Source organism: Ciconia boyciana, chromosome 7 (genome assembly GCF_034638445.1).
Source record: "Ciconia boyciana chromosome 7, ASM3463844v1, whole genome shotgun sequence".
Lineage (NCBI taxonomy): Eukaryota > Metazoa > Chordata > Aves > Ciconiiformes > Ciconiidae > Ciconia > Ciconia boyciana.
In genome coordinates, this window is record NC_132940.1 from 56,583,112 (window position 1) to 56,606,107 (window position 22,996).

A 22,996-nucleotide genomic window follows, 5' to 3' on the forward strand; every position below is an offset into this window, starting at 1 on the left:
CAGTCTGATAACAAAGCCAGATCTCTGGTACCGTAAACTGTACAAAAATGATAGAAAAGAATATGCACTGTTATTAATACAGTGCTTATTTTAATATAAAATAAACAGCTTACATTTCCACTGTAAATATAGGCTATATACAGAATTATGTATAGATATAGCTACATGTATAAAGCTTCATTATAGGCCTCTGATACATTTATAACTATGGCTCCCTGAGCCATTTGTAGAGTGCATTTAATAACAAAAAATTAGTAATATGATTATGGAATAAATACAATAATAAAAACATGAAGAATTCTTCTGACACAGTTTTAAAAATCTCTCTGGCTTGACACATTGTGCTAAAAATTAAAAGATGAAAAGGCAATAATCTGCTTGAAGGAGGAGGAGGAGGAAGAGCTGGCCTGCCACAGGCAGGGAGTGTAGCTCTCCAAAATTAAAGTGGCTTTGCCCTGAATTTTAGCCCTTGACAGCAACCTTGTTCTCCGCAGCAGCAAACATAGCGTAGAAGCGTGAGTTCTCATTGGCCAGAAGGGCAGACGGTGTGTCAAATTCCACTACCTAAAAGCAAACAAGGCAGATAAAGTATGTCAGTAAAATCCAGCAGAAAATGGATTCCCACCCCTTGGTCTTGTGACACAGTAGTAAAGAAGCCAAAACATGGCAGTAATCTTTAGATGAGACAACAGGCAGTGAAAGTATGTGCATTTATGCATAAATATTGTAACCTGGGATGCTCTAAACTAGGTTCAGACAAACACTGGAACTACCCATCAGGAAGCAACCTCTGGTGGCTCTGGCAAACAGAGGCGGATGCTATAGGTTTTTCCCTTCTCTACCTTTAACAGCCTTGCCAAATGTTCTTACATTTGATTTAACTGTTTATGGCTCCCACATGGAAGCCTGAAAAGTGGGTAAACTATCTCTCATATGCCTGTTTGATACCACAGGGCTTCATGAAAGTAATGGGAAACTGCCACTGAGCCCCAGCAGAGATGCTTACGTTATTACCCATGTCACAATTAACCTACAAAGGGTGTTTTAAAAACACTTTTAAAAGAGAGACTGTCACTCTATGGTACTTTCTTGGAGTGTAAAAGAGATTTTGCCCTCTTTGATCTTGTCACAGTCAGGCAATAACTGATTCTATTGGAGTATTATTACCAAGGATGTGAATGAACAGAGAGGATTTTCTACCCTGCAATACTAGCTGTTCCTTCAGTTCAGCCTGCACATATGGCACCACCAGACTGCAACAGGAACTGCAACCACAAAAGTCTTTCTGCTTACCTGTCCTTGTGTTAGCACCATGATCCGATCAGAGCCCAGTACCGTATGCAGGCGATGAGCAATTGTTAACATAGTGCAGTCTGCAAATGCCTCTCTGATAGTCTCCTGAATCAGTAAGTCTGTCTCTGTGTCCATAGCAGCTGTTGCTTCATCCAGTATCAAAATCTGAAAGCAGCACATAATCCTAGCTGTTACCCATAGTAACGCTTTCCCTCCCTGAACATAAAAATATGTAGAGTGGGCAGAATTACCATGACCAAGAATTGTCACAACTGGCAGTCATTATGGAGCCGTGGTCACAAAGGTAGTTTTTACAAGCACCCTTTCAGTTTTCTTTATGTAATTGCCTTCAACAAAGTTACCTTATGGATCACACTTGCATTTTATAGTCACATCCTAGAGCCACAAGATGACTGGATTCTGACCTGGGCCTCAAGTTTCCACTACTTTCAGTTTTACATTCAGCAGCTAAATCTCAAATACAAATTTTACCTGGTAAACTAATCTGACACATCCTTGGTGGTGACAATTCCTTCTGAAATGAGTCAATACTGACTGGGCTTACTAGCTTTCCTATGCTGGAAAGAATTACCCTTCCTCTCAGACTCAGACATAAACTGATTTGAAGTGGTGTCTTGTCAAAGCTAAACCAGACTTGGTTTGTGCAGGTACTGCAGAGAGAGCAGTAATTTCTGCTGAGTAGTCTTGGCTTTAAAAAGATGCAGAAGGAACCTTAAAATATGGTGTGCAACATTTAAGAAAAAAGAACATTAAAATCAGAATCCTAGTCAATCCAAATGTCCTTTCTCACTGTAATTATTATTTGTCTTCCATTCCTGCAAAACCCTTAACTTCACTGGCACAGCATGGTCCCAAATTCCACTTGGAGACTACATTTTAGTGGAACACCATGTACAAGGGAAGTACTTGGCTGACACTTATAAAAAGGTGGAAGAAGGAAAGAATCTGATGCTCACCTGTAACAGGATACTGAATAAATGATTAGGCCAGTCTGACACACAATTAACAACACTAACAAGCAATACTTTTCTGCAGCTGGCTACAGATGCCTTTCTAGTTGTTCTAACCCTACACCATCTGTGGGTTGCAATAACTGTTGGTGTGATTCCTCTGACAGACAGAATGAATCTAGCACAAAAGAGGCTTGCTCAATGCTGTCTCCAGCTTGCAGTTTGCTGTCTCCAGCTATTTCTCTCATCACTATGTTCACCTTGCAACGACGCAGTAGAGCTCTAGCTATGCACAGTAACTGTCTCTCTCCAACTGAAAAGTTTTCCCCATTTTCCATCACTTCTGAGTCAAGTTTCATAGGCAGCTGGGCAACCTGTGTGGGAAAGCAGAGGCAAAAACCTCAAAGCATTGCACAGACTTTTTGTATCTCCACGGCATGAGACAAACAGTTGCTCCTCCTGCAAATCCGATTTTGCCCACATTCCAAAATATCCATCACACTTTGCTGACCATCTCTCCCTCTTGCTGTTGGGGAAATTAGTAACAAGCAACTAATGCTAAAACAACAATATGACATCAGACCTGCTCAGTCCGGTTGAAATGTCCATGACTCAGTGACAGCTCCCAAGAATGCTACTAGTTGTTAAGCTAGAAGAGCTATATCCTCTCAGTAGGCAACTTTTGAATGACCCAAGTACAAAATATTTGATTTCTAGAAATGTGTGCCATGTACAAAATCATATCACCATGAATACAGATCTCCTGACGGTCTTTCTCACCAAGAGAAGAGTGAACCTAGTCCTTGCAGGAATTACTGCAGCCTACATACCATAGCCATACATGCCACCTGACTGACAAGAAAAGAAGAATTGGAAATGTCATGGCAGTGAGACTTGCTGCAGAGGGCCTTGCAAAGGGCAGAAAAAAACCCCAGCCTGCAAAAACTGTTCCCCAGGGCTCAAAAAGGTGAGAAGTGATTTATGTGCCCAAAACAAACCACTTAAGCCAATAAAATTTACAAAACCCAAGATAGTTATTTACTTTTCAGATTTCTGCCTCAATGAGACATTTTGCAAACATGCTAAGGCTACAAAATGTCCAAGCTGACAGAAGACATGCAACGCTGACCATTCAATAAGTCACGGCTGTTATAGGAGCGACCGTGCCCACCCGGGCCACAGGTCCCGTAAAACAGGGATGGTGTACAGTGTTTAAAACTTAAAACTTACATTTCAGGTTCAGTATAAATGTGCATGTGTGACATTTACACTCACAAATGTAAATGTAGAATGCACACCTAAGGCACATATAGAAAAATATCACGTGAAATATCGTAACTCCCTGGGAGTCCCTGTCATGAAGCAACACTCTGCTATGCTATATACTAAAAAAAGTAAACATCCAAAATATGGCACATTCTCCAAAAAATCAGTCTCATTACTAGAAATAAAGCATAGAAAATAAGGGGAAAAACTTCCAAAGAAAAAGCTTTATCTAAAGGTTTCTGAAGCAGCTAACAGAACATGTAGGTTTGAAAGCCAAAACACAAACTCTCACAGGGCATGTAATACTTACACACTCCTTCATGTGAGTCCTTTCCAAAGCATCCCAGATTTGCTCCTCACTGTACTGATTGAAAGGATCCAAGTTTGATCTGGAGGGGGAAGCAGAAAACATAACCAGAACTTTTATTCAGCAATGAATGGCAAAACAGCAGTGTGCTAATTCATTCAGATGGATGATTCCCATCTAGCCTTCCACTGACAGAACTTCCTTGCCAAGGAAATCAGATACTCCCAGCTCACTAGGGTTAGAGAGAGTAGAGATGGAAGGCAAAGATACAAAAACTTCAAGCAAATCTAAACAGAAAGCAAGACTTTCATAGAGGATGATCACATCCAGTTCTGCATTGGGCCAGCTAAAATCATTTAGCTTTGCTTTTTTTGTTTCAAAAACAGAGAACAGAAGCTAGGATGCCCGAGAACTAACATCTCACCAGGCACCTATTTGAGTTCAAGTATAAGCTGGTAGCTCCCTTTTTCCTTCTTGCCTTCTTATGGTCCCACTAACCTCACAGTGCCACTGAACAGCACAGGTTCCTGAGGAATTATTGAGAGTTTGCTGCGAAGATCTGCCAAACCAATGTCATTTATTTTCACGCCATCGATTTTAATGCAGCCTCCAGACAGTTCAACCAGACGAAAGAGTGCCATTCCAAGGGAAGATTTCCCTAAAAATGAGACAGGAAAAACAATACTAGTGTTTCTACAGTCATAGCTGCTTTGAGATGAGAAAGCATTTTAAAAGCTGTCCATGTGTAAGAAAAGTGTTTTAAAATACCATAAAGTCCTGGCAAACAATGCTGGTAAATGCTGCAGTTCAGCGTTTAAACTTCTAAGCAATTGTAGGGGCAGCTCCTAATATCTTCTCACAGAAGCCACCCCTGCAGTGGTGCCCCACCCCCACTACCAAAACCTTGCCATGTAAACCAAATACAGCAATATTCATTGCTTATTTAGAAACTACATTTTGGAGCTGGTTTAAGTCACATCACAAACAGGGGTTTTGATTCTTCGCATTACAGGCTTCTGAGATAGCTTAGAGCCAAACCTGGCTGCAGCATCAGTACAGAAAACTTTCAGGAGAGTCAAATAAGCTGCACTGAGCATGTTGTAGGTAGCTTTCTGTGCTGATAAGTGGCTTGGGGCATTAAACATTATGAGCATACTGGCTCAGGCATAGTAGGATATCCCTCTACTTTAAATGAAAACTTGTTTTCATTATTGTTTACAGGGATCCTACTTATGTATGCACACAAACAGAATCCACCACTGACAGACTGCTGGACCACTCCTGTGCAATTAACAATTTGTGGAAACACAAAGAAGACAGAGGAGAACCAATATGACTGCCCCACTCTATTTCATTCCCATTCTGTAAAAGTAGTAATTTAACTCTGCTTAGTGTTTTTCCTTACCTGAGCCTGTCCTTCCCACAATGCCAATCTTTTCCTTCGGTTTGATAGTAAAGGACACTTTTTTAAGTACTAGAGGGAGGTTCTCTCGGTACCGCATCTCTGCATTTTCAAAAACAACTTCACCTTCCTGTGGCCAGTCCAGAGGAGGAGTTTTATTCTTAATTCGAGCAGGAGCTTCCAGGGAAAGTGTCTTTAAAACAAAACCAGAAGTTCAGTTTCCAGTAAAAAAAACACCAGAAAGGAAAATTATCAGTTGCAGCTTTCAGCAGTTCTTCCCTGCAGACTTGGCCCATATCAGTTTATGGCAGTTTTATGATGAGCTGTGTGGCTGGATGTGGGCCCAGAGGTTCAGAAGTTTGCTGTATTACGTTGACCACACTGTTATTCCCCTCCCGTTGCCTCAATAATGACATTGGTCCTTCTACACAACAATGTTTTTCATCAACAGAATCCAAAATATACTTTAGGCCTATTATTTATGAGCACAATCCTATTGAGTTCTGTGGCACTCCAAAGACCGGATGCAAAATCTGCTGTATTTCTAGGTCTCATTTGTTATGCCATGCCAAGGTCACCTCTGTTGATTCTGACACAGAAGAGAACGTCCACATGACACATTGTACAAATGCTACCCTCCTCCTTCTCTTCCTCATTCTCCCCTGTTCTGTTAAATCACCGAATCAGTTGGGCCCCTTCTAGCTTGCTCACTTTCACTATTTTACTCTGCCCCTTAATAGGTCCCTCATTAAGCAGTTCACAGATTAAACAGAAAAGCAGAACCTCTGAAAACCAAACATGTGCCTTTATAGCATGTTTAGAATGAAGCCAAGGTCACTTTCCCATATTTAGCACAAGCAGCCTCAGAGAATGGCAGAAATCCTGTCGTGGGATTCATCTCATGTAACTTTAGACACATACAAAGTAAGAATCTCCAACTGAACCAGGCCCCATCAACTCCTTCATAGTCACTACAAAGAAGCTAGCATTTCTGGAGTGTGATTTTTCTCATTCTAATGTAAACACATAGAATAGGTAATAAATTGCCCTCTGGAGACAGCCATTTCCTACACTGACTATAGAGATATCCCACAGGAACTATGTCAATTGTGGACATCTGCAACATCTAGTTAGAGGCAGATTAATTGTACCCCAAGGGTTTGAGAAAAACAGCAATATTCTACGATAGTACTCCAGTTGTTTGAGCTTGGTGTTCATAACAGCAACCTTGGAGCCTGCACTGAAAGAAGCCAAGCCTGGGACTTGGTAAGACACAGAACCAGCATGGTGTTTCACTGCTCACCCGCCTCTTCACTTTAGATTCAAACTAGTTTTACAGTTTCATAATAAAATGGCTGTCTAGAGATCCACATAAGAAAAGTCACAGGAAGTGTTGCTTAATAGTGATATAAAATGATAGTAACTAAACAAAAAATCCCCAGTCTACAACTACCAGTTTTGCCACTGAAGGCCTGACAGTGATAAATCCATCTCAGCCCAGTGACAGATACCAGGCAGTATTTGGCACACAGTTCTCAGCTTGTGCGGTCACCAAGTCTTCCATACACAGAAATTACTTTCTACTTAGATGCCACAAGAGGACTGGGGGAGTGGGCAGTTTCCATTTTTTTTTCTCTTCCGTATTAAATCCACAGGTTAAAAAAAGTTCCGTATTAAATCTACAGGCTAAAAAAGGTAAATCAACTACTACGTAGCCCAGATTTACCAAATAGATATATATCTCCCTCTGAAGTTCAGAGGGAATGTGTATTATGTATTAAGTAAAAAAACCTTTCACCTCAAAGACCAGATGCAGTAGAAGGCTTTCTCTTGGCTACACTTTCCCCATTGACTTACACCCAGTTCTGCATACATAAATCCTAGTTACGAAGAAAGGGTTACAGATAATCAGAGCAGCTTGCTAAGCATTTAGGCCTGGCACATTTCTCATGTTTGCAATGAGAGCAGTTCCTTGACTTTCTAAGCATATAGAAATATATTATATATGATAGCTGTGGAAAAAGAAGCAGACTTATTTGGATGAAGCAAAATTACGTGTAGATAAAGTAACGAACAGTTACTTTACAATCTGCGTAATGAAGGAGTTCCATTAGGTTTGGAATGAAGGATGCCAGAACACCATCCTTTTACTGTAGAATATTGCACTGAATTCCCAGTTACCCCTTTCACACGCTCCACTCTGAGAACGTCAGCAAACTTTCAATATCCTTATGTAACTTCAGTGATGCCAAGCAAGTGATGCCTGTAAGCTTAGCTACCTACCAGCTCTTGTGCCATTCATCCTGCCAATGTTTATATAAATGCTTCATAAAACAAATTCACTCTGCAGTATTACAGTACATGCATTAATGTGTTTACAAGACCAGAAACATACATTCTGTACTAAGGCAGACTATGGCTGACTTTCTTTTTTCTCTTATGCCAGCAACATAACAAGCAACAAGAAATTTTACAACAGGCAGTTGAATGTATTATTGTCCTACCTTGATATAGTGATCAATCCTCTCCACTGAGGTGAAGCGAGCTTCTGTTTCTGAAGCAAGTCTGACTGTAAACTGGAATAACCCTGTTAACTGGAGCAATGGGAGAAAACAAAGACAAATTTAGAGAACTGCAATTTATTATTGAATTAAGAGACGAACCTAATGGATAGTGTGGCCAGCAGGACTAGGGAAGTGATCATCCCCCTGTACTCAGCACTGGTGAGGCCGCACCTTGAATACTGTGTTCAGTTTTGGGGCCCTCACTACAAGAAAGACACTGAGGTGCTGGAGTGTGTCCAGAGAAGGGCAACAAAGCTGGTGAAGGGTCTGGAGCACAAGTCTTATGAGGAGCGGCTGAGGGAACTGGGGTTGTTTAGCCTGGAGAAAAGGAGGCTCAGAGGAGACCTTATTGCTCTCTACAACTACCTGAAAGGAGGTTGTAGCGAGGTGGGTGTCGGTCTCTTCTCCCGAGTCACAAATGATAGGATGAGAGGAAATGGCCTCAAGTTGTGCCAGGGGAGGTTTAGATTGGATATTAGGAAAAATTTCTTCACTGAAAGGGTTGTCAAGCATTGGAACAGGCTGCCCAGGGAAGTGGTTGAGTCGCCATCCTGGAGGTATTTACAAGACGTGTAGATGTGGCGCTTAGGTACATGGTTTAGTGGTGGACTTGGCAGTGCTAGGTTTACAGTTGGACTTGACAGTCTTAAAGGTCTTTTCCAACCTAAATGATTCTATGATTCTTGATACAAGTACTCTTGGCATTGGGCACCATATAGCTAAGGTGCCCAAGGCAAGTTAATTTTAGTTAATAGTTAATTTTAAAAATAACCATAATTTATTAATCACTTGGGAAGCCAGCAGTTTAGAAAGGTTTCCCACAAGCAACAGCTTTAAATATTAGCAGCCGAAGTTTTGTAATTTCACTTTACTACCACCAGGAGGCAGAAAAGGCCAAACAACAGCTCTAATAGCAAGTCTTCTGAGCCCTGAAGTCTGTCTAACCCACAGAGCTGCAACACTGGATGCTGTTCGCTGTGAAAACATACTGCAGGCAATACATTAAGACATCAGTTTGGCAGATGTCTGATGTACCGTCAATCCCATTTCTGGAAATATCTAGGAAAATTGCAATATGCAGCACATGAAGAGCCCCAAACAGTTTCTTCTACATCATTTAAAAACAGGCAGCTCCCCAAAACAATAGCCTCAAGCACCTAGCTCCTCATAATTTGTAATTTGGCTGCTAGCAAAAGGTCCTGACTCTGAATTGCTTTCCCCTCTGTTACCAAAAGGGGTAACAGTATCTTTTTCCATTCTAGTGCATTAAGGAAAATTTTCTATGGTGTGTTACTTTTACTTACTAGCAATAACTACATTAAATGAGAAATTAAATATTACAGTATGTGGACATACTCACCTGCACAGCATATGAGATAGCCAGCCCAGCATAGGCAGGAGGAATCTGGCCATGCATTAAGACAATCATAAGGCCAGTGGTTGTGATAAGAGCAATGCTGATAATGTCCAGTCGTACAGCTAGCCAGCGCATTGCACAGCTGAACAGGTAAAACGGTGCCTGATTGTCATCTAGGAGCTCCTGATACCTGAAACAAATACAGGAAAGGTTAGTAGGCCTCCATGAGCCTGATATTCTACAAATACCAGAGCTACTTAAACCCTTGTTCCAGTATCAGAATTCAGGGTGGGAAGACTAGTATGTCATTGACAAAGTCTCAAACCAGGCCATGAAAGCAAGGTTTACAAACTTTCCTGAATAGTGTCAGATATCTACTTAGCTCAAACTCTCGGAAGTCTAATTACCAAGTTTCTGTGTACAACAATGAATTATACTGGGGGTGAATCAAAATTCAGGGACATTACACACACTTTCACCACAACTTCACCTATGCAAGACCTCCCAGAGGATGCTCGCTCGATGGCTACAAGTTATTCCACAGGTAACAGCAGCAGTGCTTCAGAATATGCACAAACTATGTGCTATTTTAGACACAAGTGTAAAAGTAAAGTTACATTAAGTTTTGACAGGACTGGTGACACTAATTAAAACACATCAATAACCATTTAATTTACAATCCTGACACTGCAGAGCTGAGAAAGTATATTTAAGGGGAGACACTTGAGAGATTCAGAAAGCCAGTAACTAGATTTTCTGATCGTGTAACTCAGTTTTACATCACTGTTGCACAGTGTGTGCAGTGCCTTAGTGCTCTAGCACCAGCAATGCTAAGGGACTGCTATTTGCACCTCTGCAACATTTCATCTAAGCTAGTGTAGCAGTGCCTTTCCAGAGCTTCTGTGGCAATTCTCCCTGTGCGCCCACACTGTTGGTCTCATGACCTTGCACCTGCAAAACCCTGATATTGTTACGGCAGGTTCTCATGGGAAACAACTGCTAGTGAGAAATGTTTCACTTTCCCTCACTAACCTTTGTTTTGCAGATTTTAGTTTACACTAGAGAAAACCAAGCATAGTGCCCAACAAGGTGGCTAACAATCACTTAAATACTTGATAAATGCTATCCAGTTATACATGTGCACAGAGATGTGCACATGCTCATCAATACGCACACTAAGACTTTGTTAGCATGCTCTAACAAATGCCAATACCATCACAAGGAGAAACAACTAATAGAAAGTATGAGCAGAACCTGATGAAAAGTATATACTACTAGGGATAAAGTATGGCAAAAAAATTGCCCTCACCATTATCATTGCCACCTGCTGCACTGCAGAGAACTCCAGAGAAGGCCTGGGACCCCATCACTGTTCTTCCCCATTGGCTACTGGGGAGTTCTCCCTTTCCCTTCTCCTTCTTGTTCTCCCTCATTTTTTCCCCCAAAAAGTAACTTTCACTCTCAGAGCCAATGTATGCCATCAGCTATAGACCCCCATTAATAAATCTTTCTGAGTGTAACCCTGTTGCACCCTGCTTTGTGCTCCACCACTCTCTGACGGATATCTATACTGACCTGTGCAGAAATTCCTGTCCTTTGTGGTAGGCATGGATTGTGGAGAGACCCTGTATGCTAGATGTAATGTGAGACAGGAATGGAGACTGTGTGATGTTGTCCAGACGCTTGAGCTCTCGAATAAAGACTCTGGAAGGAAAGAAGCACTTTTAAGTGACACATACAACCCACCATATGCCAACCACTACACTCATGCATATATACTTGAAGAACCCTACGTCCTTAATAACAAGTCAAAGTATCTCTACTTTTAGTCAAAGCAGCTGATGCACTTACCTAGACACAACATGCAGAACTGTGAACAGGACAACGAGGGGCCCCACTGCCACCAGGAACCAGGGGAAAACCCCAGAAATCACCCCCACACAGAAGAACACAAGGATGACATTCTGGATGAACATTTCTGCTTGAAATGGCAAACGAACATCAACTGGAAAAGATGGAGGGAAAAGAGGAAGATCTTGAGTACAGAAAGCCAAAACAACCTATATAAAGCAATTCAGTCCAGCTGTACATCATCATTGCCAAGGATAGTGATTTCTCATGGCTTATTCAAATTTAAAATGTACGTTTTCATTAGGGGTGCTTTTATCTTCCAAGATGCTAGTAGTCTTTCCAATTATTCCCATTTGCAGAAATAGCACTGATGCAACTCTGACCTAGTTACCACCTTTGCTGCACATCAGCTTCACCCTGATACTCTAGGTTCCCCTGCATTAACTGCTAAGAGTCCATGTGCAGGTAGGTAGGTACAAAAGCAGCTGCAGGTTTTCTTCTTTATAAGTGAACAGACAGACTCGAGCTATCAGCTGCCTTCTAGAATCGTAACCCAGGTACGTCCCAATTCCTGCTTTGTCTATTACAAGTAAACATTTGGCAATGGATATAGGGTACAATCATCCCAACAGCAAGAGACTGAAGAGTATTAAGGAGTTAACTGGGAGGTCTGAATGTGGGATCTACAGCGCATACAGTGAGAGATACCTTCATCCATGTCTTTGGAAAACCTGTTCAGAATCCGCCCAGTGGGTGTAGTGTCAAAGAACTTCATGGGGCTACGCAGAATCCGTCGGAAGAGCTCATCATGGAGCCTTGATGATGCTCTGAGAGTTCCCTGACAATGCAGAAAGCATTGCAGCGTTATGAAAGAATGTTTGCCTTCCTGTCACTGCTCCTGCCCTGGGCACCAAAACATTCTGCTCATTTTCTCTCTCCAACCATAAGGGTTTTTTTCTTGCATTCTGTGCTTCCAACCAGTGGAAGGAAGCTATTAATTCTGGAAGAAGTTTAACAGAAAGCATGGTGCATCCCCAAGAGATGACTTATGGAAACCTCACAATCTGTGATCTGACTTCCTCTGGTTCAAAAGTCTCTCTTGGGAGGTGACCAAAAGAACCACGGTGATAGCAATATGCAGGGGGAGGGGGGGGAGAAATACGAAAAACAGCAGCATTGGCACATACCTTTACAAAGACAACGCCACGAACAGCTTTCAGGATCAACATAACTGCCATAGACAGTGCATAGATGCCAGCATAATAATGCATGTGAGGGTTATCTTTCATACTGTTGCTTATGATAGTATCATTTCCCAAAGTCACAGTGGTGTTCTGCAGAAAATTCAAGGTTTCAGTGAATAGTTAGTTAAGACAAGGATTAAGCATGTACACATTACACGTGGCAGAATTTAACTGTCCTCTGTCCCCTCCCACCATATTTGATATTTCTTCTTTATTTAAAGTACTTCAGTGATCTTTGAATACTTCAGAAAGTTTTCCCTAGCAGGGATACTTGACTTGCAGATTTGTAGCCCTTGGCCTTTTTCCTACAATATCTTTGAAAATACTACCACAATACCTACTTCATTTGATTCCCAATCTCTCATTTCATGCTTATCATTTCTGGTGTTGTTCTGAACAGCACCAGATACTTGCATACCACCACTCTTATTACACAGCAATATTCACCTTGGATAGGCTGTACATTGTCTTCTTATCACAGTTATTTTCTGCCAGTATGCAGTAAATTCTTTACTGTCACACTGTCGTACATTCTCTTTTTTTTTTTTAAATCTTTAAGTATGTTTAAGGACCTCATTGCTTATTTTAATATTGTGGGCCATCTGCACTTCATTATTTCCTCTCTGAGGTTAGTAGTTTGCTCCCCCCACCCAAAATAAAAAGTAATCTTGCAGTTATATTTGAATCTTCAAATGCAACAAGACTTGCAATCAAAGCCCCTAGAGTGGGAAAAGTCCCAAACCATCCCAGGTCATCACAGTCTTCAAAGCATCTCCCAAAAGTCATTTGACTTAAAGCCATAAGGTTATCCTGTTATATGTAAGGTCACGTTCAAACAAAAAACAGCACTAAAATTAGTAATTCCTCCCGCAGCTTGTTGGCCCCTTTCACATTTTCATTTCCTTTTTTTAAACTAACCAAGACAAGGAACAAGAGGGCAGTATAAAACCACACGAGCTATTATATCTTTGTTATTAGTGGAGCTCTCTTATTCTTGGAAATGAACACTCTAGTGAGATCCCCTCCTGGGGAGCATTACAACTTGCTTAAATTAGGAAGCGCCATTTGGTCTCATAGGACTGCTTGGGATTAGTCTAGGAGAGCAATCCCCCTGCCCATTAGACACAAGAGAGTACAAAAGCTATTTATCTTACTCCACTGCCTTGCTTGATCCAGAAACTCAGCCACCAGTTGCTAAAAGCTGTACTGCCCACATTCAGCACAAACAGTGCCATGATGACAAGGAACGCAAAGGGGCCTCCAGCTGCCTGAATGTAGATACCATAGACAGACCAGGGGACAGAGCCTTTGCCTTTCTCTTCCAACTGGACCAACTGGCCTGTGAAACAAAGAGGAGGAGAGAGTGAGGAGAAGAAAGCTGTTCCATGAAACTTCAGTAAGTTTGTGAACATACACGAAACTACAGTCATTTTCAAACTGTACAGAATACTTTCAGAAACACAGACATCACTTAATACGTAGAACTCAATGGTTCAGTTTTTCAAAAAGTCACATTTCCTCTGCAGAATCATTCACATCATGGTATGTCTGAAAAAGTATAATCAGCACAGACTTAAATACTAGGCTGCTATCAGCCTCAATACTGCTTTTTAAACCCTGCTGAAGTTCAAAGTTAACATTAAACAGAGAGAATCACAAAACAGAGGTCAGATCTTCCAATTCATACATAAATGCCATGTCCTGCCTAGGACTCTGCAAGTACCAAGCTATACACGTTGCCCTCTTAGCATAGGAGGGAGAGGTGGTGTGAGAGACAAGGTACTACAAGCTCCGTTGTGCCAATGGCATCTGACCAGCGGCAGCCTAATTGAACTTAAAAACATTGTGCAGGCACCCATATTTAATGAATTAATGAATGTTCTTTGCCCACTGCCTGTGTCCTATCAACCATGCTGAGTGACTAGGACTTGAGACAGCTTTCAAAACCTGAGAGGTACATTAATAATACACTTTGAAAGCAAATGTTTTGAGCTTATTAGTGTATAAAATAATTACAGCCAGAAATCTGATTACATAGTTACCCTCTTCCTTCTTTACAACTTTCTCCTTCTTCACAGACCCTGTTTTGGTACTTTTATCCTGGGGTCTTTTCAGTGAACTGTTTGTGTTCTTCTTTATATTAATCTGCAGGAAAATAATGACACTAAACATACCAGAGTAATTTACTTTGACATTTTCATATCTGAACCCAAACTTTTTATAAGCTGCCTCCTCAAGGACAAAAGCTTTCAATAGCTTAGCATTCATATCAAGGAGGATATTAACTTCGCTGTTATTATGGATGACTGCCAGCTCTGGTGGATTAAATTCTCCCCCTCTCAGTCTGAACTGCTACCAATCTGTACTGGTAGCATGCAAGGTTAATTTCCAGAATCAGTGACACTATATGCATACATGATAGAGGAATGACACCCCTACTACTGAGAGAAACCTACAATCCCCCTGTCCCTTGTGAAAATAACTCACAATTTTATTAAGAAGCCTTTTTTCCCCCAAAACACCCTAGTACTTCACTCACGAAAGCTCTCATGAAATGTCTCTAGGGACAGTCAGGTTAACTTAGTCTTCCATAAATCAAATGTCCAAACACTAAACTGCACACACAATTACTGTTCTAAACCCAGCCATCTTCCCACAAATGGAAGCTACTACCAATTCAGAGACAGCCTACATTAATTGAAACCCCCTACACAGCATCTTCTGGGTCCTCTTCCCACACTTTACTTGAGAGGAGACATCTCACACACGTCAAACCATGAGAGACATAGGGAATCTAACTTTACCATCCATTTCTTCTTATCCCATCAGGAATGCAAATTAATGCTCCTTCCATGAGCTAGTTTTTACAAAGCCAGTGTTTACAAAGAGACAGTGAAGGTCAGCCAAGCACGCAGACTGGAGAATCTCATGTTAATTGTCATTACATTAATCTTAAAACAGCAGAACTATAATCTTCATGCATCAGAAAGTATATGCAAAGTAATGCATTATATTATTTTCCTTCTTTCACTAACATCTCCCAGGAGAAAATTTCACCAAGCACCTTCTATATCTTTATATTTATCAGAATGCTACCTTTTCAGAAACTTTTTTTTTTTAATGTCTACAACTTGTGAATAAGGAGCCTTTCATCTCTTAAATAAACTGTTGATGTGCTTTTTAATCTCTTCTTACTAAGAGAAAATGCACACAACGCTTAGAGAAGTAAATCATCATAAAATAAAAAGCAGCAAAGTTGCTTACTCCAAAGAAGAACTTCAGGAAACAAACAGGAGAAAGGTGGGAAAAATTAAAATGCTGAAAATTTAAATGCATGTCCTACTAAATGGTTCTTGTTATTTTCTAGATTTACATTTTTTCCACCAACTAAAAGACTAGGACACAAATCAAAGTTTGCATTTACAGCCATTATTTCATAACATAAGCAGTGTCAAGCAACAAATTTTTTTCCTAAAAACCCCCCAAAACAAAGCATTTTCAGTTGCATTTCCAAAAAGGTGTCACATCTAACTTTTGTCAAGTTGCATCACTTCTCCTGTGCCTCAGGCACACCCTATGTGAAAAAGAAGTAGCAAACCAGTAAGAATTTTTTGAGACAAAGGTTGCTCCAGGTCTGTGCTAATTTGGAGGTAAATTAAGAAGTGAGGTGTGCAATAAAGAGACAACAAGCTTCCTTCTCTGAGCATCACCAGAGGAGACAATACATTACTTTCATTTCAACTCATGAGCTCATTGGCAGAGTCCTCTCTACTATGCATTCCCTAAATAGGAACTGTGACTGCAAATACGAAGTGCTAACAAACCACAGACTATTCTACAGGAAATCTATTGGTCAGATCAACACATGAACGTGCGAAGCCATTTTCCAGTCTTCCAACTATGTCATTTGGTTCATCTCATCAGGAAAGTCATCATTCAGAGCACTTTAAAATAAACAAACAAGTACCTCAATATGTGGTGTTTCTCCCAGCTGTAGGTTATTAAAAATAGTTGCATAGTCCCCATTTAAATTCATCAGTTCCTCATGACTTCCTCGCTCAGTAATGCAGCCTTCTTTCATGAAGATCACTTCATCACAGTCAACAAGATACTGGAGAAAATGGCAGTAAGAACAAGTCTTTATCATCAAGCCCAATATTCAGACACACTCCCATACAATCCTCTTCAGTAGACATTTGCACACACACACCTCTTCTGAGGTAACAGACGCCTGATTTTTAAAGGTCCTGCATTGACTAGAGCACCACAATTACTCTCACTGTACACAAATAAAAAGTTTTTATGTTCTAATAATCTGTTATGGAAGACACAGTTCAGGATACTTAAACACTGCAAATACTATACTAAGTATTAATATTTCTATGCACAGAAGATAGCAAAAAAAAAATCTCAGAATACATCCATTCTGATTTACTGACACCAAATCTAAGTTTTTCTGATGTGACGAACTAGCTTTATAGCAAGTCAGCAAAAGTGGTTTTGAATGAGGTATTTATCTCTCTGGTAAATCTTCTTTAGCCAACTGTTACCAGTCCAGATCAGACACCAAGCAGCACTGATATCAAATAAAGAATTAGATTGTGCTCAGTGCATATTTGCAAACCTAGTTTGTAAACATAAACCATGCATTCTATAGACAGACTGGGTTGTGCTGTAACAGGTCAGGGCATAGAAATTTCCAGTATGAAGGCAACTGACTAAACAGTATTTCAAGAAAGTCCAAGAAAGAAAGTATGAGGGTTGTAATACCTGAAGCTGATGAGTGATGAAAAGGACAGTCTTTGACTTCAGGTGCTTCCTTATTGCACTGTTAAAAATGTGATTTCCAACATGAGCATCTAAGGCACTAAGGGGATCATCAAGGATGTAAATGCTCCTGTCACTGTACAGGGCTCGAGCCAGACTGATTCTCTGCCGCTGTCCTCCACTCAAGTTAGCCCCTCGTTCACCAATCTGTACAGACATACACCCATTATTTTATTTCTACAGCGCCATGCAACACAGATATTCAGAGCTCAAGAAGTGACTGGGATGAAGCAGACCATAATATTTTTTATTTGTGTATATATATATACACACACACCCCCATAATATTATATATTGTTTTAATACATATATATATATATTCTAGTTTAGGTGTCCACTTCTTTGCGAAATGTGTTATACATTCAAACTCAAGGTTAATATGCTTGAAATGTGGCAGTACTTTTTTGCTTATTTTACTTTTTTTACATTAACATAGTCATGCTTTTTTCTTAGCTATTTTAAATCAAGTTCAAATAGGTCCTGTTAAGGCAGCTAAATTTACAACACAATAAAAATTTCCCAAATTGTCAACATCTGACTCAAAAACATGGCACAACTCTCAATAGCCCAGGGCCTGCATTGATAAGCTCAGCTCAGGAAGGTGCATTCAACAGCTTGGCTTATATGCATACCACAGACTGATGTTCCCCTCACTCCAGTCTCGTCTACCAAACCAAAACTCTACTTTTCTCCACCTACTAATTAGTTTACTATAAGCAAAATTTACCTCTGTCAGGTCCCCATTTGGAAGGATGGCTAGGTCAGGCCTTAGACAGCAACCATTCAACACCGTATTGTATCTAAAGAACAATTAGATATGCAGTAAGAACCCTGGTTTTTAACCCCCAAGTATCTAGCTAGTACAGCATTATCTCACTTTCTACACTAATAGCAGACATTTCAGAAGCCTAAAACAAATGATCTGCCTTGGATTCCCAGAAGGAAACTGAAGATAATAATTAATCATCTACTTCTGAAGTACAGTGAAGGTAAGGAGGCAATTTCTTTCCAGGGATTGCTAGCACAGGCCACAGGGAAGGCCCCCACTGAGGGAGAGCCACGGAAGGTGCCAGTACATTGCAAACAGCAGTTGTTGTGTTTAAAGAGGGCAAGGCCAGGACAGCAAGAGCAAATGCCACTTCAGTGCTGCTCCACAGCAGCTGCTAAAAACAGAGATCAGACAGTACTCCAGCATGAGGTACAGCCCTCACTGCAAATGAGCAATGACAGATGCACTGACAGCCATCAGCCACAGTGACCAAGTGCAAGAGAGGCAGGCTTTTAAATGAGACTTAAAGGAGTCTTAAAAGACAGACTCTAAAAGGATACATAGGCTTTAACTGCAGTGTACTCTGCATTAAATTTTCCCATACTTGGGCCAAGAATTACTAAGCTTTCATGAAAATCAGCAAACAGTTCTGACAAACCTTTCTTCATCATATTCCTTGCCAAAAAGAATGTTGTCCCGAAGTGTAGCATTGAGAATCCAGGCCTGCTGGGCCACATATGCAAATGTTCCACTTACTGCAATGCTACCCTCCAACAAGGTCATCTGAAATTAAAGATAAACTGTGAAATGATGCTATTCCATGTTTGGAATAAACTTTCTTCTACAGAGTACAAATAAGTGAAATAGGAGATAGGAAAGAGAAGAGCAGTAGTAGTCAAAACATAATTTCTCACCTGTCCTAAAATTGCTGAGATAAGTGAAGTTTTTCCGCTCCCCACACTGCCACAAATTCCAACAAGTTTTCCCTAGACAGAAAAAAAATAAATTATGGTACTCATTTCTTACATTCTCCGTCCCTTTCAGAATTTGGACTACCTTTAGTACCTCTGAGGGGACAGCTGGACATTAATGACAGCTGAAGAGGGACATAATGGACAAAAAAGCAAGACAGTATTTTAGCTCTCAAATAATAAAGAGTGAATACTATCCCAAAGTGGACTAAAAGTGAATCAACTCTACAGGTATAAATGAATATATTTTAAGATCAGCTTCCCTTTGATTGGGCCTGATACAGGCCCAGAGAATGCTGCAGTCAGCCAAAAGCACCAAGGCCTGCCTGAACAGAATGCACCAAGATGCTTTTGAGAGTGGTAAGGAAAGATATAAAGAGGGAAAGGCTGAAAGAAAAGCAGAATTTAGGATATATGGGTCCAGTAAAACTCCTTGCCTATGAGATGCAGTTTGCTAAGGAACACATACCAAGGAAAGGCTAGAATCCAGTCACTTTGAAGCATTTCTCTGCAATAAAATGGGTGGGTTGATACCCACATTAAACAATTAATTCATCAAAACTACTTTTGTTCCTTTTGTAAAAAAAGGTAAAGTGGACAAAAAGGGTATATAGCCACTTATGGAACACATTGCTGGCCTCCTCTCATTTACAAACTTCTGATAGAAAACTAGCCTTTACATTTTCAAGTAACTGTACTCCTTTTTCAAGGCTATTTTTTAAACTATATGCATCCTTCTCAAAAGTTTAAAATATAGGGGGTTTTATAGCTTAAACTATCCCTCTATTCATATGACTACAGGAGACAATTTAACCATAAATATCTTGATAAATGCATGGATCCCATTACTACAACATCCAACTGCCAGACTGCAAAACTTGTGTATCTGTAGGAGATGTCATGTATTAAGTTCAATGCTTTTTCTTTGACATTTTACATGCTTTTACCCATCTTGGAATGAGGACTCCAACTGCTTCTAAATTCTTGAAAATCTGTGTCCTTCTACGGTACAAAAATTCTCAAGGAAGAAAATTGCACATTCTTCAATGAAAAGAACTGTTATGCTCCATTAGAACACCTGATCACCTAAAATGTTCACCCAGAATATAGCTGAAACCTTGCAAAATTATCAAACGGCTGCAGGAATACACCATCCACCAATACCCCACTGATACCCCTGTTACCCTGCTGATTCTTTAAGTTCAATGGCTCATATACTGTACTGAGAGCTACAAACAGCAAAACCATCAGTTAGATGTGAAAGCTATACAACCTACAGTTGTTTCATAGGCTGTTTGCAAAGATCTATTTTGCTAAAATGGCACAGCTGTTTACATCAAGATCAGACACTGCATCCTGGATACTGCAGTTGCCATGGATATTACAGGAGTGCACAAAAGCAATGTGCTCCATTTCATGCAAAAATACACAGCGCTCTATTCCAAGGGACAGCTAAAAATGCGGCCTTTTGAAAGCTCAGATTTCCTCCTTTCTTCTCTTACCTTTTCTATCTCCAAGTCAATGTTGTAGAGAGTCCTCTGAAGCCGAAGGTTAACCAGGTGGATGATTTTGTTCTCCTCTTCAGGGCTAGGATGGTCATCATTGTCCACTAGAAGATGGCCCTTCTGCTCTGCCAGCACAGCTTGCTGTCCCTCATTCTGCAGCTTCATTTTCTCTTTCTTGCCCTTGGTGATTCTCTTGTCTTTTTTCACTTTGGGGGTCAACTTTGGTGAGCTCTGGACGCTGGCGTGGGAGAAGTCCCAAGCCAAGGTAGCATTTTTCACCTCTATCGCGGTGTGAGGATTGGCTGGTTTTTTCTTTATCATATGAACCTCTTCCATTAGAAATAAACTCTGATAGGAGTTGTGAGAGAGGTGTAAAGATGAGACACCTGATCAAGACTGGGAGACAAGCCTATGGCACACTCACGCAGCAAAACACATCAGGCTATATAGTAGGAGGAAGCTGAAGAGCAAAAGGTAGCTCATTAGTGTAAACTAACTCCAGGCCTACTAAGTGGCTGGGACATTCCTGGATGTGGTGGAAGCACTTAGATACACTAAGACTTTTACAGAACTGCAATACTCTGGATGTGATATGAGAGGGGCTTATTCTTTTAACATTGTTTGCAAGTGCAGCTCTGTAACTTCCAGATTAAAAATACATGAGTAGAATACATGGGTTGGAGAGGAGAGGTCACTTTGAGAGAAAGTGACCAACTTGTCCTGCACACCAGCTCATTATGGAAGGAGACGGAATTACTTTTAACTTCAGCCTTTACCCTTCAACTTTTCTGCTGGGAAAAAGTCATCTCACAAATCTAGCTGATCTATCTCGGGCTGCCTGACAGTAAGAAGCAAGCCATTAAGTCCATTGTATCATGTTTTCCACCACATCCATCAGTATTTACAATCAACACAGATTAGGAAGAGATTTTTCACACAGTTTAATTACAAAATAAAACGTTTTCCACTTACATAATTTATGTTTTGAACTAAGAAGCCTTTTGCAATGAAAGACTTCTGAATTCTCAGCCTTATTTACTCTTGCAATTGCTATGCCTGAATCATACATTCATAAGAAAGCTCATACTCATTTACAGAGCCAAAAAGTCAGTTACATTTACTGTGATGTTAGAGTATCCCCACCTTGTGTTACACTCCCTACACAGATTACACTGTATACAGTCAAACTGAGAGATATTACAATTTCCCCTTTCCTTCTCTTCCCCCCCAAAAAATCCCTTCGGTGCATCTGGATTTAAGAAAGCGTGATTTAGGGTGACTCAGAAGATGAAACAAAAATGCTCAAAAGCAATGGGATCTCAAAACCATTCTGCAGATCCCATTCTTCTTACACCCAGATTTGTTTCATGAATGCATTACACAGAATCCATATATCTGTCAATGTTTGTGGAATCCTATTTGGAAATTTCTGCAATGTGCAATGCACTATTGTCTTCAAGAGAGAAGACAAAATAAAGGTCTGTCCTCTGAGTTCATGCTAAAGTACACACAGTGTATTCACTTCACTGGGATTGAAGGATGAGATAGGATTGTTTGTGACAATGGTTTTAATTTTCTGCCATAGATTCTATTTCCTCAGATCACAACTGCATTTTTTTCATATAGTGGACTTTCAGTCACTTAATCTGGTTTGGAAATACAAAACCTCAGTTTTTCATGACTACAAATAAAACTCTACTGGTTTGTGCAAAGCTGCCTACATAATGCATGACATCTCCAAAAACAGTTTCATTAGCAAAACATGAAATTTCATTGCAGACATGTTGCACTATCTTTTCATGCAGGTGGTCTTATAAGGGAGTTTAAGAATTATTATACTGTGAGCCATCTAGTCCTGTTTTCTATCTCTTACAGTGGCCAACATCGAAATCCTAAAATCATTAAATAAGAATATTTTGCTTCCCACACTGATATTATCTTAAACTTGTAACATTCCTTCGCTAGCTTTGTATCTCTTTTGCAGAATCCAATAACCTGGAGTGCTAGGTGTAAAGAAAAAGAACTCCTCAGTCATTAAAACAACATTACCTTCCAAGTGTTCCCTTAGCATCTATTATACTCATACAACACTCCACACTTACAGTTAAAACTGCAAGGCCAAATGACTGCTTACCTTAAATCTGTCAACAGAAACAGATGCTTCAGATAGAGACTTCACTGAGAAAGGTGTTACTTTTAGAGCAAAAGTCATTGAATTAAAGACAGTGACCACTGTGAATGCCTAAAAATGAGACAAGAAAGAGAACTACATTTGGATGCAATATACTAACAACTCAACCTTCTAAGAGCTGAAATGTCACAGCAGCAATTCAAAGCCATAGAAAAGGCCCACAGTCCAAGAATAACCATTTAAATATTCAACATATTCTCAAACAGCAGAAAACAGCAGATCTACCCAACTCTTTCTCCAGTGCTTTGTAACAGACCAAGACAGACATCTTCACTGTTTGTAGGGTCTACCGAAAGCAGCAGCTAGCAAATTCTGCGTTAGCCTATTACTTGTGAAGACCCAAGTTCAAATGCTGTTTTAAGACATTTGTGCTGTTTGCATCCAAGCACACTGTAAAACAAAAACATCCAGTAATCCCAATGCCCTATCTGAATAGCAAACAGGAGTGCTCGTTTACATTCAGGTCAAAACCTGTTCT

General features: G+C 40.3%; 1 protein-coding gene across 5 annotated transcripts in view; it reads right to left on the reverse strand.

Moving 5' to 3' along the window:
• The window catches only part of ABCC5 (ATP binding cassette subfamily C member 5), a 51,480-nt gene that overhangs the window by 2,608 nt on the left and 25,876 nt on the right, over positions 1-22,996 (reverse strand). For 4 of the 5 annotated variants that reach the window (XM_072867598.1, XM_072867596.1, XM_072867597.1 and 1 more), the window contains 21 exons: positions 22,462-22,569; positions 20,325-20,675; positions 18,766-18,837; positions 18,510-18,634; positions 17,810-17,882; positions 17,026-17,229; positions 16,223-16,366; positions 14,298-14,400; positions 13,410-13,594; positions 12,199-12,345; positions 11,720-11,849; positions 11,012-11,165; positions 10,736-10,864; positions 9,164-9,350; positions 7,744-7,833; positions 5,243-5,432; positions 4,336-4,495; positions 3,841-3,919; positions 2,525-2,638; positions 1,294-1,458; positions 481-564 (listed from right to left, as the gene is read on the reverse strand). In XM_072867598.1, coding sequence (XP_072723699.1) covers positions 481-564; positions 1,294-1,458; positions 2,525-2,638; positions 3,841-3,919; positions 4,336-4,495; positions 5,243-5,432; positions 7,744-7,833; positions 9,164-9,350; positions 10,736-10,864; positions 11,012-11,165; positions 11,720-11,849; positions 12,199-12,345; positions 13,410-13,594; positions 14,298-14,400; positions 16,223-16,366; positions 17,026-17,229; positions 17,810-17,882; positions 18,510-18,634; positions 18,766-18,837; positions 20,325-20,675; positions 22,462-22,569 — 2,994 coding nt within the window. Of the gene's footprint in view, positions 1-480; positions 565-1,293; positions 1,459-2,524; positions 2,639-3,840; positions 3,920-4,335; positions 4,496-5,242; positions 5,433-7,743; positions 7,834-9,163; positions 9,351-10,735; positions 10,865-11,011; positions 11,166-11,719; positions 11,850-12,198; positions 12,346-13,409; positions 13,595-14,297; positions 14,401-16,222; positions 16,367-17,025; positions 17,230-17,809; positions 17,883-18,509; positions 18,635-18,765; positions 18,838-20,324; positions 20,676-22,461; positions 22,570-22,996 lie in introns of those variants that run through there. The other variant, XM_072867601.1, reaches the window with a different exon arrangement.